Source organism: Sipha flava, unplaced genomic scaffold (assembly GCF_003268045.1).
Source record: "Sipha flava isolate LNK unplaced genomic scaffold, YSA_version1 74_pilon_pilon, whole genome shotgun sequence".
Lineage (NCBI taxonomy): Eukaryota > Metazoa > Arthropoda > Insecta > Hemiptera > Aphididae > Sipha > Sipha flava.
In genome coordinates this window covers 992,999-1,011,113 of record NW_020273614.1, presented here as the reverse complement: position 1 = coordinate 1,011,113, position 18,115 = coordinate 992,999, and the positions used below count along the sequence as shown (strand labels likewise).

Below are 18,115 nucleotides of genomic sequence, written 5' to 3'. Positions count from 1 at the left end.
ATAATACCAGTATAAATATTATACATTGTATATCGTATAGTATTTTTTTTTAATTTGTATATTTCTTAGTGCTAAATAACCTAAATAAAATAATATAATGAAATAAATAGGTATGTTACAATTTATACTTGTTAATATTTATAAATTAAAATATTTATTTATATGTGTTGATATGATACATTTAATGATTAAATTGAGATAAGGTACTTGTGGGAGGAAATTTTGGCGTAGCCTCCCACGGGCTAGTGCGAGTTATGTAATTTCAGCACCCCCAATATTTGGGCTCTAGTTGCGTCTATGTCCACATGTACCCAGTGCCGTAACTAAAGGGTTGGTGAAATGGGTGGTTGCTACGGGTGCATCAAAGTAAGGGTGTGCATTTGAGTTAAATTAAAATTGGTTTTTTAATAAGCGCCAAAATACTATTTGTCAATGACGACACGGAATGCAGTTGTGGCACTGTAGATATATATACTACATATAAATTTATATGTATATATACTGTGCCGGCGCTAGGGGAGGACAAATGGGACATTTGTCCAGGGCCCCGTGCTTGTTAAAGGGCCCCATGATTTTTAATTATCATCTTAATACCATGAGACACATTGGCATTTTATATTAACAAATTTTAAATCTATATTATGCCTATCACCAATTATTTGGAAAATGATATCTAAATTTAGCCATAGTACAAAGTACAAAGTAAATCGTTATCGATACGACGAAAGTGTAATATTTTAACGAGTAGGATTCCTACAATAAATAATAATATAAATATTTATTATCTCTATAGTTATTGTTTAAAATTCAAAATAAAACAGTATTTTTTTAAAAAATCCTGATTTAAAAAAAAACTAGAATTTTGCCCCTCTCTGGGGACCTAAAGGCTAATACCCATGTCCAGGGCCAGTGGCGTAACTAGGAAAAATTTAGGAGGGCAATATAATATATTTATTATTACCAAAACCCTGACACCCCTCCCACTCACCAGTTAAAACATATTTTTATTGTATGTATTTTATACAGTATATCTAATTGTTTGATTTTACATAAGTCTTTTAACTCATTTTGTGGTTTAGATTAACATAAATTGTAGGTAGCAGGTACTAGATACCAATATTGTTAAATAATACCCATAAGAGTTCATTAACAAAAGTTGCTATTTGTACTGTTGGATTATCTGGGGGAGGGGGGGAAACTATATCTTTATTTCTCAAAAAATTATCAGGGGAGCACTTACCCCCCCCTTGCCCCCACAATTACGCTACTGTCCAGGGCCCCGCAATACCTAGTGCTGGCACTGTATATATATATTATGTATACATATATAAATACACACAAAAAAAAATAACAAAACTCCGTGTTTGCAAACAGATTTGTTGGTGGGACTGGTGAGCGTGATGATCGACATGATATGGAGAACGACCGTTACCTGGTCAGCCGGACCGATTGCTTGCAAAGTCGTCAAATACTTACAGGTAACATATAATATATGTAGTTACATATTTTGCATAGATATTATTGTTTATTATGGAATCAATATTAATTGTCAGTCGTAGCTTCCATATTTGACATAAAGACGAGATGGAGAGAGAGAGAGAGAGAGAGAGAGAGAGAGAGAGAGAGAGAGAAATGAATTTATTATACCACAAAGGCGGATATGTATAACTGTATTTCGATAAAAGTGCTCAATACAAGTCAGAGTTGCATTGAAAACGTGGTGCTGATTTTTTTCAAAGATTTTTTTGTCACCATCTATTGTATATTAGACATTCATAAGATCCGTTCCAGTACGTGACATGAGAAAACGACCTGTTTGCAAACTTCTCTGAAAGGAATGACATTAAACCAAGAAATATTCAAAAGTTGTGTAATTATATTATACAATACTTTATACGCTGTTTGATTTCCTTATAAATCATCTATATTTTCTTTAACTATTTAATTTTTTAAATACAATTTTTCGATTAAAAAAATTTAGTCACTGCACGACAGCTCCTTGCTCACTGTGTTCATATTTTAAATGTTTTTTTTTTCGTTCAGCAAATTTTTTTATTTATCACACATTTTAACACAATATAGATATTCTTTTATATAATAAAAAAAAATGAAAGTATTGAACTGCGATTTTTAAATTCTAAAAACGTTTTTAAGGAGAACTCGCGTATTTACTTAAAAGCGATCAAGATATTACTAAAAAACTGATTCTTTATTATAGTTATCCACGATTTTTTCAAAAACTTTTATTAACTTTCTATTAACGAACGTTGACTTTCTATTAAAATAACGTTCGTAAAATTGTAGTGTTGGCATTCCAGTCAATATAATCGTTACAAAATGTTACGCATCGATACATTGAGCCTTTCTACAAACCCAAAATATAAAGGTTTAAAAAAAAAAAAAAAAACTATAGATATTCACAATGGCAGTGGGTGGAGATGATATATAATTAAAGCACCTTCCAAAATAGTATTACTTTAAAATACGGCTACAGCGCATTATATGGTAAGTTTGTTAATTGTTTGTGAACGTCTTGTGATATACATCAATTGTTTTTACGCATCTATGAAGCTAATATCCAATACACTTCAAACGCTTCAAACCTTCACAGCCTCAAAGGCCACAGAAATTTGTTTGCTAAGAATAATCACCGAATTACCAATATAATATTGTATTTGAAAAAAACAAAAAGCAATACTCGTACATGATGACCCTGAGAAACGCTTGTATACGGTTAGAAACAGTGACTGTTTTCAGTGTCCTTTTTTCGTAACATTCGAGTTTACTAACTTTATATTTCAATTTGTTTGACAGATATTAGATTTGTTACAATGGTCCTACGTCTGCTATAACAATTTTATTTCATTATGGAATCAGAAAATCGTTTTTACTGCCCTCGGCTGAAGTTCAACGAATATATACTTATAGTCTTACCAACATTTTTCTTTAGTACCAACGTTATTTGTTCGCATTTAATAATTTTCAGAATTTTGCATTATCACGAAATTTCTAAGACTATAAAATACGAGTACAATTTAAAGTATAATTAATTAAAAAATATATTTTTTGCTGGTTCATTGAACCCGAGACTCCTATATTACAAATACTGAAATATTTTAATTTTTTATTAACCTTTATTCACAAAACTATTAACCACCGAAATAAATCCGGGAATTAATTTGTATAACAGATACCGAAACTCGAGCCTCATTGATATAGCGTCGAAACTCAACATTTAATTATTCATAAAAAAAAATAACGAATTCAAATGATCAGTTTTCAGTGTTTCGTATAATAATATATGTGTATTGTGTTAAATTTAAAACTGTATATCTCGTAAATTACTCGATTCCATCAAAATATAAAAACGTACGATCTACAGTTTCCTAATAAAATTCAACATTATTTCACAAAATTGAAAAAAAATTGAATTAAAAATCCGAAAAATTGTGAAATCCAATTTCCATCAACTGAAATAATTTCACTACACAACACGCATTTTTGTACGCACTTCGTTTAGCGGCAGGTACATAAAAATTGTTGAATTTTTAAATCATAGACGAGGTGAAGGCGTACGCAACACATAGAAAAGTTTCTTCGATCATCGATAGCTATATGTGTTGGGGATGGAATGCTTCATCGCGTTTGTTTTATAACAATTCGATTTCGAACAAACCGCCATCGTCATTGTCGTGCGGTCTTACGAATTGTGTAAAATGGCAAATACATGCAATCGTTCAAGCGAAATGACCGTGAAGGAACGTAATCAATCGGCACGACGTGTTCCACGATACTGTTCCTTCGATACGTGTGATTACAATATGGGTTCACTAATTTATATACAGACAAAATTTGTCACTACTCACTACTACAGATTCAGTTCAGATTTTAACAAAATGATGAAGGAGCGCAATTTTGTAAAACAAATTCCGATATTGAATACTGCTAAGTAAATCGAAAGCCATAATACACTGAATAACAGCAATTGTTATTTTTGTTTATTGTAATTGTATCTGTAATTGTTATATTTGTCATTTCACGTATTAAAATCATAAACATGGACCAGAGGTTTTCAAATAATGCTCTATGAAGCCCTAGAGCTTCTCGAGAGAAATCTAAGGGCTCAGTTGTTTCGTGTACACATCTGAATTAATTAAATTTTAATTTTAATATATTTCTTAGTTATCTTGGAAAAACATTGGATACGATTATTTGAATTGCTCAATGAATTGTACGTTTTATTAACACCAATTTAATTTACAACTCAAACTTACTGATAAAATCTAGTTATTTCGATTTCATAACTTAACTGATATTTTTACAAAACTAAATAAAATAAAATTATCAATACAAAGTAAAATTACCACAGGTTTCACAGCAAATTACCAAATCCTAGATTCTAAAAAAAAAAATGAAAGTTTAGGCTATATGTTCTTTTCGACATAAAATGTATAGTTATTGTTCTCTTAAATATAAATTCATGATTTTTGTAGCGTTTGAAATTGTTTTAAATACGTAAGTGCTTCGTGAGCCAAAAAATTTGAGAACCACTGACATATATGATTAAATTTTATCTCAATATCAAACACAAAATTCTGAGATTTCATACTTTTAATCTCGGAGAATTATGAAAATATTTTGAGAGCTTTTGAGAGCTTAACTCTCTCAAGCCCTCCTAGTTTCACCCATACTACTACTGTGACCTACACATACCAAAGTGTTTTATAGAATATGCGCGCACGTCATAACAGTATGAAGGAATATATTTGCTAATATTATGTACAATAGTACATAAATCGCAGTGGCCATAACGAGGTCGGTTTTCGAAATCAAACAACCCACCACCGCTTTAATGGTAGACCGCAATCGTGGTTATTCGCGGTTACGTACTTTAGGCGACGGTCGCGAGTGCATACGTATTATAATATATGCTGTTCACACACACACAATGCCAAACTTAAGGGTCTTAAGGCCGCGAGGCAGCTACTAAAGATGGGGTCTTTTAAAAATATATTAATAAAAACTGTTTTTAATTTTTATATATTCAATATACTTTAATAAGAAATAATTACACATATATCATATTCATAATAAAAAAATAAATTAATGTATATGTATTACATTTTTTTTTTTTTTGGTACTTGGCCAACGACCTGGGTCCCAGGAAAGTATATTGCCTAGGCGGAAGTTCAGCGCTGTACACACACTATATATATATGTTAATGTAAAAGCACTTAATTTATAGAATATTAATATGTTTAATGTTTAATACATTTTATTTGCAGTCCTGATAATGAAAAACATATGTACTTAATAAGTATGTAATTTTATTAGATTATAAATAAAATATTATTACACACTTTTTATAAAACTAGATCTTAGTATAGTCAGTGCTAAAATTTACCGTTTGTGCTCGATCAGTGACGTAGCGAATCATGTTTTTCAGAAGCAATTGCTTCTGGTTTTTTTGGGGGGTGGGGGTGGTGGTACCTGACCCGTGGATAAGTGGTTAATGTACATGTATGATGTACATGTAAGATTTATATTTTTAGAAAAATATTATTTTGAATGTATTAAATTATTGAAATAGTCGACACTTTCACATCGACACTCGACGTCTCGATAGACGGCTTCTGCATTCTGTAGTTTAACATTACGGCCTACGCTTCTAACCTGCGCATTTTTATTGTTGTCCGTTCCTGTGACTTTTTTGAGTTTTTGACTTCTAAAGTTTTTTTGATGTATTTTTTTTTTTTTGAGAGGGGATACAACTTTATTTTGGGTGCTACCCCACCCCCCTATTTGAGCATATAACTATACAAGTATCGTATACATCAGTTGGAGAAGGGTGGGTGGGGTAGGTCATAAATAATTTGTTCGCTTCCATATGGTTTAATGTTCGCTACGCCACTGTGCTCGATGATAAATGAAAATAAAATATTGTTTGGGATTTAACCAAAAGCGTTGTACAAGTACAGTTAGGATGTTCTTATTTGGTTGGTTGAAACTGATCCGTATATACAACAGATAAAAATTAAATTATGATTGCATTAACACTCACTCATATAGAAACTTTCAATATTAGACAAATCAAACAAAAATAAAAATAATACCGAAAAATTACATTTTTTTTCATCAATTTTACTGAATAGGTACAATTAATAAACAATAGCGTTAATAACTGGTACATCATTACTTTATCTTGGGGTTGATCTATTACAGTGACATTTGGTATACTTATATATTTTAAAACGCTGAAAAAATTATATTATATATATAAATATGTGTTTTTCATTATTAATATGCCATAATTATAAACATGATAATATATGATACATCGAATATTAATCAAAAATCCATGAATGATGTATGCGATGTATTAATCAAAAATGAAAAAAAGGAAGTAAAAAGTTTTTATGCCACGCAGTTGTTAGTGCATGATGGCGATTACACAAACGTGTGATAACGTGTGCAAACAGTGTCGAATTTTATTTGATGAGAATGATCATGAATATAATCATGTGTAGCGTTAATGACGAGATTGAAATTATTTAAAAATTAGTAAATATTACAAAAACCACGTAACCAGGTGCTTCCATTTTACTGGGATGTTGTGAAGAATCATGGAAACATGTTGCTATGTAATATTGCTTGAAAAAATATCGAATTTTATCACTGAAGAGCCACACGAACTATTCGCAAAAAAATATTGTAATTCTGTATTTTCACACGCTTGCTTGTTTTTTTTTATCTCCAGGTGGTCGTCACGTATTCGTCTACGTACGTGCTGGTCGCGTTAAGCATCGACAGATATGACGCAATCACACACCCGATGAACTTTTCCAGCAGCTGTGAGTATACGCGCGCTTCCGGACCACCCCGACCGACGAACAGTGGTTCAAAAATGAAAATAGTTGTCCGAAATTATAATTAATTTTCATATTTATATAATAATTATTAAAATAATAATTCGTATTCGTATATCGACTTAAAGGGCCTGCACGTGTCCTGTATTTTTGCTCAAAAACATGCCACACAGGAAAAACTTTTCAAACCACGTAAAAAGATCTGATTAAGAAATTTTTTTTTATTTTTGGAAAAAAAATACTTATAAATATAAGTCAAATTAAAACAACTTATACTTTGCTATTAATATTTTTATTTTTTAAGTTTAAAATATTCAAATATATACTCTTATGAATGATCGCCTTGATCGGCTTTCAAACTTCAAGTGTTCATAAAAAAAATAAAAAGAAACCAGCAAATATGAACAATTAATGATGAAAGTTTTGTAAGCATTAGATTGCTGTTTAAATGGTGGTGTTTATTACGTCGTGTAACTCGATGAAAATGTTTGGACATTGAATTTGTTTAAAAAAGCGAACAAGTTTTTTATTATATCATGTGCAGTAAATATTCTGGGGAGACTTAAATTATTTAACATAAACTCCATACAAAAACGAACAAGAAAAATCCATTTATCGAATAATTAATTATACTTAATACTAAATTTAGTATTAAGTAAATATTTTTAATTTAATTTAATTTTAAATATTTTTAATAACTAATTCAATTCTGCAATTTTTTTACCTGCAAATTCACAGATGACGGTGTACAGCGACCAACTACAGCGCGATAGCACGGAAATTATTGTCGTGGACCCAATTTCAATAGCGTCTATAATAATACGCGGATTATTTTCCGCGGACCTCTTCGTCAAACAAGCCAAACCATCACGCGTTACTATTGAACCTGTCGGACGTCAGTTCACTAAAACGGCGACCGTCGTCGAAATTACTAAAATAGTGTTTCCATCGAAATATTATATAGGTTTTATATTTTGTGGCTTTAAATTTATAATAATAAATAAAGAAAAGGCTATAACATATTTACAATAAAAATAAAAATATTTCTATACATTTTTAAATAGTAATTACTTACAAGTAGCTGTTTTTTATTTTTTAAGGGGAGACGCAGTCCCAAAGTCTTCCCTGACGAGCCGCCACTGATCATTTGTAACTTTGTACATTTCAATCACCACATACGGGCTTAATAACAATCGTAACTTCATATCGGGTCATTAAATATCATCTTTGTATGTTATCCAACCTGGACACATTTATCAGCACTTCGATTTCATTTTAATTTATTTGCAGTAGAAAATTAAACTTAATGACGGTTATTGACAAAATATCATAGTTTTTATGAAAAAAAACAAACTATGTTCTGTCTACTTCAGTTATTATTTTATGGGAATACCTAATAATATTCATACGCCTTGGACATTATACAAAACATTTTTACTCTCTTCATTTGAGTATTTAAAAATAGTGAAAATCGAATTTTAGCCAACTATTTACGTTTTTGACCACTATGCGTCGGTTCGAGAGTCTCGTTGAACGGAATAAATATGGAATTTTCTTTGTTTTTTTTTTTCAGGGCGCAGAGCCAGAGCGTTGATCGGCTGCGCATGGATATTGAGTTTCGTGCTCGCCGTGCCCAGTGTGTTTATTAACGAAGAGACGGTAATACAAGGTACGACGTATCGCGTGTATCAGTGTACGATGCTCGAGTTGCTACTGGAGTTCATGCGTGCCCGCAGAGGGGGGAACAAAAGGGTCATTGCCCCTACTGGAAATTTTTGTTTCAAATCTACTGTTAATTTAATACCACGCATATTAATTATAACATAATTTTATTGAGATCCATTTATGAAGTTTAGTAAAATTTATTATATTTTTAGATAATCTAAAATGTATAATTTTGAACGTATTTATTAGTTTATAATGTTTGCACATGGCTGCATATCGCTTAATACTATAAATTCTCCAGAGTACCGATTTCTATGGTATTTGATTTTTTTTCTCATCTATTTTTAGATAAGTGCACGATGTTTTAGCCCATATAATTTTAATTTAGCCCCGGGTGGGATTTTATCTAGCGGGCGCGCTTGCTGGGGTCCCGCCAAATGAATACAATACGTCTTTGCAACACTCCGTGTCGTGGAATCGAACGGAATAAAAATTACTCCCTCCCCGGACCGAAAATCCTAATGTCCAAATGCGGAAATCCGAAAGCTCATAGGAAAACCATACTACCACGTACGTAGGTCTCGGTCATCGTGTCGCATTTACACTAGAACGATGCGTACATATTTTAGGCATAGGTGCACTAAACGGGTTATCGATCCTCTTCGCCTAGATCAATGGTTGTCGACGGTAGATGTGCAAGGGTGCTGAGGATCGGTGAACTCGATCTGAGTAATAGGAAAGAGAGCGGAGAGTACATTTTGGGCGGTAAAGTGCAAGGGTGTAGATAGAAATTTCATCATTGGGAGAGGGACACTAACTATGAAAACATGTTTATCGTTATTTATTAAGTGTATTTTTAAATTTGTACGATTGTCAAATTATTTATATTATTTTATGACCTTTAATTTTAACTTACGAGGTAAATACGAAAAAAAAAATCATGATATATTAAAAATATTCATGTCAAATTGTATTGTTAAAAAAAATGTAATTAAAACTAGTGTTTGATAAAAAAACTGTCATTAAATAGGAAATAATAATTTGAATACTTAGAATATAATTTTTAAAAAAATATATTGAAAAAATAAAAAAGTGAAAAATTATAAGCAGTTTATATATGGGTCAGTTTAAAATGTCAATAAAAATTAATTTGTTAGCTGTTGAAAGAGGGGCACTTGCCCCTTCCTTCCTCTCTTGACTACGCCCATAGTAAAGTGTTAGTGAGCATACACATATTTTATATGTACTCGTATTAAAACCTAAAAGCTAAAATGCAGATACTATGATGAACAAAGCAGTATAACTTATTTCTAATTGTGGTTAACGATGGTGAACATTTCGTCAAATTATACATTTGGAATTATTGCATTATTACTGTACACATTCCGAGTGTATCATTTTTACTTTTAAGAAGACATCAGGTTTAAAGAGGTTATGAATTACTGACCCAGATCACCTAATCCAAACTATACATGAAGTATTGCCAATGATGAGGTTGTCTTCCCCTATTGAGCTATATTCATGTGACGAACCAAAATCCATAGATATATGTATCTTAATGGTATTATATACAAAATTTGTGTAAAAATTGTATATTTCTAATATTAAAAAAACTTCTCTCCACGACAAGATATTTTTCTGCCGTAGCTTTCATGACACTTGCTTTGATGTTTTTTTTTTCTATTAGTATCACGGTGAATTTTAATTTTTTTCGCGACCCATTTTTTCCAATGTCTTATTTAAACATTTAATGAAAATCATTTAAATATTACCTTCAACGATTGTTTCGATAAAACTGTTATCCGATCATAATTATCTTACGATATTGCAACTATAATATGCTTAAAATTCATCTCGTGTAGTATCTAGTAAAATCTAATAATCATGTACAAGATAAAATCATTTTCTAACATAATTTATGCAAATACCATTTATTATATATAAGGATCGGTACGACGAGGTCGGCCGTTCTGTTCAATTTCTCGCTCTTAAAAAATAAATTGCTAGCGTGAAATACATTCTTAAAACTAACGGAGTTCGATGAAGGCACAGGTATTTCTATCATCTGGACTTAAAATAATAAAACCAAATATTAGTTTAAGCCTTATAATTGTCTATATCATCTATAATTTACTTACATCATTTTTTATAATAAATTCTAAACCAGTGAAGAAAACCAATAAAATCCTCAAATATTTTGACTTCCAAATACGTGATGCACAAAAACTAAAAAAAAAAAAATATATATTTTGTCAATAAAAAGCGGCGTCCGCCGCCTCGCGCACACACAGACGTAGTAGTTGACATTATATATAGTCCATAAGCAGAAATCCGTCACAGCATAAGGCACAAACGAAATCCCCCTCCCCTCTTAACATGGCTGATTTATTCCTGAACTTACAACACATTTTTTAAATAATTTACAATTCTGATTTCATTATACGCATCAATCTCTTTTTTCACACCCGAGATAAATAATGGTTTTTAGAAATATGTTATTGGGTAGAATTTCGAAATTTATATGACTTGGAAACTATACATATACGTGGATCTGAATTCGTTGATTTCCTTTTTTTTTAATATTATTTATAAAATGGTATAATTTTGGCATAAATCAGTGTCGTACGTACCTACCTAACCTATAAATATTATTCCCAAGACCATTTAAACATACTTAGGGTGGGCAAACTATGAACCCTGGTAACATCCCCCTACTCTACTGACAAAACAAAATCTATGATGTTTTAATCTTGTAAATTACAATGAAATTTGAACTCGATAAATATTTTGAGTTTATTTATTATTTTATTTTTTCAAACACATCCGTTTTTTAAAAAGAATTATACATTCGCTACGCATCACCTGTTCATTACATAATAAGGGCAGTTGCGCGTACACGAAAAAATATTTCGGAAAAAGTTTTAAGGTTTTCAATGGCTACGTGATAACAAAGGTAACAACTGACGACAGAAAATGTTATTCTGGTTACCTTTATCGATCATCTAAGCCAGCAGTTCCTAACCCATGGGCCGTGGCCCACAAGTGGGCTGTGAACCATATTATATTAACATTACTTACATATATTTTTAAAATATTAAATATCAGCAAGTGAAGAAGATTCGTTGATTGAACTTTCATGTAATCAAACTCTAAAATCGTTTTTAAAACTACACCATTATTACCATTCTAGTTAAATATTCGGCAAGACTTTCCAGCAATTTTTAAAATTTGACTTAGAAACTTAGTGGGCTATATTTCGATAACCTGTGTGTCTGTGTGAACGAGCTTTTTTTTACTTAAATTTTTTTAAAAAATAAATGTAGAAATAAATTGAATTTTAAGTGTTTTAAGGCTAAAACTTTTCATTTTTAATCCATATATTTTTTTTTTTTTTTTATAAACAATTTTTTTTTAATAAATAAATTATAATAACTGACGTATACATATACATTATAGCACATTATACATATATAACTATTGGTGGGCCTCAAAGATTTTCTACGAAATTGGTGGTCCGCACTACTAAAAAGGTTTGGAATCACTGATCTAAACGGTTTTACGTGGACGAAAAATAATCGATTGTTAACAAGTGCGGGACACAATACAAGCACGAGACCAAGTTTTCTTACATTTTCTTAGTGGTGTGCGCGGGAGGAAATCCGGCATGGGACCCAAAAACAGGGCCAGCGAGAACTTTTGTGAGCCCCGGATTTGATCGATTCCCGGGTCTCCTTTACGTACACTTATTGGGCTAAGAGCACAACTTGTACGTAATTTTGTACGGATAAAAATATTCAAATCTGCGTCTCATGCTACGGCGAACGAGATTGGGAAATAGTTTCGAGTAAAAGTCCGAGACGACGGGCCCCGAGACTCTATCCCTGTCAGCCCCACCCTATCGCCGGCCCTGCCCGAAAACTCCTATTGCATACGCGCTTGGACGAGTCGTTTTTATCGTTTGCGTTGCACACAGGTCGCACGCAGTGCTGGATCGAACTTTTGCCGTGGCAATGGAAACTGTACATAAGCATAGTGGCGACGACGGTGTTCGTGGTGCCGGCGATCATCATCAGCGGATGTTACACGATAATCGTTTACACGATTTGGTCGAAGAGCAAACTCCTGTCGCCGGCCAAAAGCAACGCGGTACAGCGAGGCACCAAAAGTAATATCATCATCGTCCGCACGTTTAAATACTATACCGTATACCGCAGTACAGCAGCGGTTTTCAAACTGGGTGTTGGGATCCGTTTAAAAAAAAAAATAAAAAATATGACTGAAAAAACTAGTCTTAACAATTTGTTCGTGTGCCGTGCCAACATTTTCTTGGAGAGCACAGTGTACCACGTTCTTTAAAAATATTGAAACCACTGCTATACTATTATACAGTACGACCTCTGTGTTTTTAATTATTGTGCACGTGTGTCGGTAAAAAAAAAAAACGATAACAATGTGATTAATAATAATAATGAGTGCGCGTTACAGAGCCCGAAGAGCACGACATCAGGAGATCCAGTTCTAGGGGCATCATACCGAAAGCGAAAATCAAAACGGTGAAAATGACGTTTGTCATAGTGTTCGGTGAGTAAACTATAATAATATTTATCATAACGGCAACGAATCGATATCCGAGTGAGAAAGAGCAGTTGAATGCATACCTCCTAGCTCTATTGGCTGCATCCGAATTGGGTCCCGAATTTTAAAATTACTATACTAGTTGGGTCCCGAATTATTTTAGGTACTACACTAGTTGGGTCGCGGATTTTTATTAGTACTACACTAGTTCCTGAATATTTTTTTGGTAAGTTCTATATTATACTAACATTTTCCTTCTCATGTTAACAGACTTAGGACTGTCTATGATCTATTTAGACCACAGGTATGGTTAAAAATGTTTTTTGTAGTTCTTTTTTTTTTAATGTCTTTTCCGTTAATTTTTATTTATATTATATAATATGTATTTTTATACTTGATTTATAACATTTTTAATATTTTTACCAACACAATTCTAATAATTTATATTTTAATGAAAAAGAAATTAAAGAACAAAAAACATTTTTAACCATACCTGTGGTCTAAATAGATCATAAACAATTCTAAGTCTGTTAAAATGGGAAGGAAAATGTTAGTATAATGTAGTACTTACCAAAAAAATATTCAGGAACTAGTGTAACACCTAAAATAATTCAGGACCCAACTATTGTAGTACCTTTAAAAATCCGGGAGCCAACTAGTATACTACCTGCGATTAGCTCCTAGTACTCGGGACCCAACTCGGATGCCCCGGATTTATTACCTGTCATTGGCTGATATTGTTATGTCCGAATTACTCCAGCCGCAATCAATAGAATAGGTGAGCGCATATGTACGTACGTACAGTGATAGCGCAGATTATACGAAACATTTAATGATTAAAAATTTTAAACATACGTGTACATTGAGTGGTATCCCGGAGTGGCAATCATTGCCGCGTTGTGTCATCGACGAATCATCATAAATATCATCTAAAGGCCATTGAGATCCATATTACCGCAACACAAACATGCTTCCCAACTGTTACTCCATCCCGTTTTACAATCTCTGTTTGTTTTGGCCGGTTTTTTCCCACGACGTTACTAATTTAAAACCGTTTTCATTAGACTATTTGACCTCCACACGCCTATGCGATTATTTTATATCGTGTCTTTGATATACAGTTCTTTATATAACTGTTGTGATTCTATATTACTTCGTGATATTATTTCTTTTCGGTCCGTATACTCTCATTCGTATTATTCTTTCTAGGGCTGCTATTATGTCTTCTTATCCTTTGGCTGTTGGCCATGTTAATCACGTCCATACAAAATAACTGGTCTGATAACTACCTTGTATAATGTGATTTTCGATTTGATCGATACCTTTGAGAATATACCGCGTTGCGTGTTGTAACAATGTCCCGTCGGCCGTTAGCGAAAATTAACTTCACACTTTTCGCCGCTAATAATGCAAGGAACCATTTCGTCACCCAACCCATCGAATATGTGGGATAACAACAACAAGATCCACGACGACCGTTATGCCACCACCAAAATTTCTGGTGATGTAACGGCAATCGGGGTAGATAAAATGCGCCACTAACGGTTCTATTTCGGTTCTCAGACCACGCGTTTTGAGGGCATCCCTGGGTTCAATTTCTCCGCCAAAGTTAAAAAAATGACATAATCAATGTTACTATTTTTACCAGATACACACAAACACATGTACGTACTTTAGACGAAAAAAAAAATCTGAAAAACTCGTGATACTTACGACTCATCTTGATCACAACTATTGTGTCTAAGCATCAGTCGTCATTTGTCCAATTTGTATTGCTTTGACGCACACAATTGCCGTATCCAAAAGTCACATTTGCAATACCCTACACCTAGAATCCTTCGTTCAATGTCCATATTATTTGATATAACCTATAAAATATTTTTCGATCACCGAGCCAATAAAATAGTGCATCTGGATTAAGAGGAAATGATACTAAAAAACAGGGGCGTATTTAGATATAATTTTGGGGGGGGGGGGCTGTGGTATTTTCTCCAACTGAAATTCCCTAATTTAGCCTATTAAATTAAAAATAGGAGTTAGAAAATTAGTACACAATTTTAATTTTTGTCATGATTTTTAATGTTTTCAAAAAATTAATAATGAAATAATATATAATAATAATAATAGGTAATACAATATTAATATAACAAATTAAATCAAATTTAAATTTCTTTCTTTGCCACTGTTAGCAAATTTATCTAATAAAATGTCATCTGGTATGTCAATGTCTCTGTGAATAGCTAAAAGGGCAAGTCCCACTAGTCTGGATTCTGAAGTTGTATTTCTTAAATACGTTTTGAGTCTTCTCAACGTTGAAAAGCTGCGCTCAGCTGTAGCGGTAGATACTGGTATTATAGCTAGAATTTTTAGTAATTCATACATGTTTGGATACATTAAATTATCACAGACACTCAAAGCCTCTATAGCAGTTTTGGGCCTTAAGTTGTCTTCAATATTCTTCCACTTAGCTTGCCAAATTTCGTACTCTGCTTCTATAACGTCGTTTAGCCCCGGTAAATCATTTTCATAAAATTCAACAGCTTTTTTTAAATAAGAAAATGGTTTTTCAACAACAATACTTGGTAAGACATATTGTAATGAAGTTATAGTTTCATTGTGAAGTATAAATCTTTCATTTAATGCCATCATCAAATCGTCCAAGTACAGTATAAAAATAGATTTTTTGTAATATTCTTCAATGTTGTTAGATAGTACATTGCTTCTATTTCTTTGACTGCTACAAATACGAGGCATTTTTGGTTCAATATTTAACTTTTCAGCAACATCTTTGGCTTCTTTATAAATATTGTTAAATTTTAAATCAACGTTTTCTCTTATGGATTGAAACACAGAAATTACACCGGAAACTTGTTTAAGAGCATTAAATAAATCAATATTTTTGCTTTGTAAATATTTCGATAAATTATAAGTATAACTTAATAGTTTACTGGACACACAAATAGATATTAAAAAATTAAAGTTGCAAATACAATGTAAAAGGCTATTAGCTCTTTTTGAAGAATCGGTCCCAGAACATTCACTTTGCACTTCTTCTAATGCAGCTACAACGGGCTCTACAAATTATTTAAAAAGCATAACTGCTTCATGGCGTAACACCCAGCGAGTTTCACATAAAGATTTCAATTTTGTAGATTGTGAATTTGGTTTAATTTCTTTTAATTTATTTTTGAGGACTGTAGTTCGTTTTGCCGAACTGTTAAAAAAAGAACAGCATTCACTTATTATACCAAAAGCATTTCGAATATCTTGAGATTTTGTAGCATCCGATAAACAAAGATTTAGTGAGTGTGATACACAATGTGTGTATAATGCTTTTGGGTACATATCTTTAATAATTGCTTGAACACCTCTAAAACGACCACGCATTGCTGCAGCCCCGTCGTAACCCTGACCTCGCATTTTATTCAAATCAAAACCAATTTTTTTTAATGTTTCTTTAATCGTGTTAGCCAAACCTTCACCAGATATATCATATACCGGAACGAATGTAAGAAAATCTTCTCGAATTGAAAAAACCTGCTCGTCAACATAACGAATACATAATGAGAACTGTTCAATTTGAGAAATATCAGTCGTTTCGTCTGCAAGTATTGTATAAAAATTAGTTTTTAAAACTCTTTCAAGAATTTTTGACTGAATTAAATCACCAAACAAATTTATTATTTCGTTTTGTATAAGTGGACTTGTATACATAGATTTACAACCACTAGTTTCCAAATGTTCTTTTAACACGTTGTCACCATTTTTCGAGCGATATCGAAGCAAACAACGAAAATTGCCATCGTTATTTTTTGGTTCTTCTAAAGAAATTCTACCAGAATCTTCGTGCCCCCGTAACGCTATTTGCTGTCTACCACGTAATCGAATTGTTTGAATAATTGGCTTAAGTTTTGCGCGATTTTTTATAACTTCATCTTTTCGTTTACTATTTAATTGTACTAATATATTATCTTGTTTTTTTTTCTAAAATTGCTTTTATGTTGTCAGCAGTAAGTAACGAATTTTTATGGTAATCATTTTTTTCGTGATTTTTAAAGTCTTCCAATGCGTCTTTTAACTTTGTCAAGGGTTTTAAAACAAGTTTACCTAACTTCTCATGTGATCCCTTACCAACCTGATTTAAATTTAAGAACAGTACACAGAATTTACAAAATAAACCCTCTCTTAATTTTGAATATGCTAACCATTTGAAAGTTTCAAGCCATTTAATTTGAAATTTACGTTTATATTTTCCACAATTGTCATATGGGAAATTAAACTTTAAATCGGGTGTCCATACGTTTTGCAAAATTGAAACTTTCTCTTCGTCACTTAAATTATTCTTGCATTCAACATAATCTTCTATATCAAGCTTAGAATCTAAACATTTTAAACTAGGTTCAACTACCGGAGAAATAACTGGTGGACTTGGAGCTTTTTTTTCTGTTTCAAGTGTTGCCATAATGTTATCATCTTGTAAAACATTCGATGTAGATGGAACTGTATCATCGATGGATTCGGTGGACTGTTTAGATTTTTTATAAAAATGCAACAATGATTGTTGAGTTCTTTTCATTATGCTTAGGTGTATTATTATTATTTTATTTAACCAACAAATAAAAACACTCGTTACAATCCACTGTCTTAGTAGTTAGTAGGTACGTACTACGTGCGATACTAAACGTCGTATATATCAGACAACAAATATTTATCTATAATAGCGATTAAAATATAACAGCGTTATCGGCCATCGTCGTCACAACTTCTCGGAAATATTTTTAGCTCATATAGGCTCGTAATACTCGTATAATTATTGTACGGTGATTGAAACGCGACAACGCGTGTATATCAGTAAATCAATTCTAGATAAAAGAAATCGAAATTACGATAATGCAGCAGTACCGCATGTCAAAATTAAGCATTATGTACCTTAGTGAACTTTTACGATTTTACATCTAGTAGGACATAATACGTAGACTTAATAAACAATTCCTGGATTTCGGGGGGGG

General features: G+C 32.3%; 2 protein-coding genes across 8 annotated transcripts in view; one reads left to right on the top strand and one right to left on the bottom strand.

Annotated features, from left to right (window-relative positions):
• The window catches only part of LOC112692512 (cardioacceleratory peptide receptor), a 342,250-nt gene that overhangs the window by 319,266 nt on the left and 4,869 nt on the right, over positions 1-18,115 (top strand). For all 7 annotated transcript variants that reach the window (XR_003149419.1, XM_025567189.1, XM_025567190.1 and 4 more), the window contains 5 exons: positions 1,375-1,478; positions 6,758-6,851; positions 8,440-8,535; positions 12,505-12,696; positions 13,017-13,112. Coding sequence is in view for 6 of the 7 variants with exons in the window: in XM_025567189.1 (XP_025422974.1) it covers positions 1,375-1,478; positions 6,758-6,851; positions 8,440-8,535; positions 12,505-12,696; positions 13,017-13,112 (582 nt within the window). In the remaining variant the exon portion in view is untranslated. The remainder of the gene's footprint in view (positions 1-1,374; positions 1,479-6,757; positions 6,852-8,439; positions 8,536-12,504; positions 12,697-13,016; positions 13,113-18,115) is intronic.
• LOC112692514 (52 kDa repressor of the inhibitor of the protein kinase-like) lies at positions 15,258-15,964 on the bottom strand. The gene has a single exon (XM_025567195.1). The coding sequence runs from the start codon at positions 15,858-15,860 to the stop codon at positions 15,258-15,260; it is 603 nt and encodes a 200-aa protein (XP_025422980.1). The 5' UTR covers positions 15,861-15,964.

Bases quoted from the DNA above. Each gene is read 5' to 3' on its own strand.
- LOC112692514 (XM_025567195.1), bottom strand. From the start codon at position 15,860: ATGCCTCGTATTTGTAGCAGTCAAAGAAATAGAAGCAATGTACTATCT.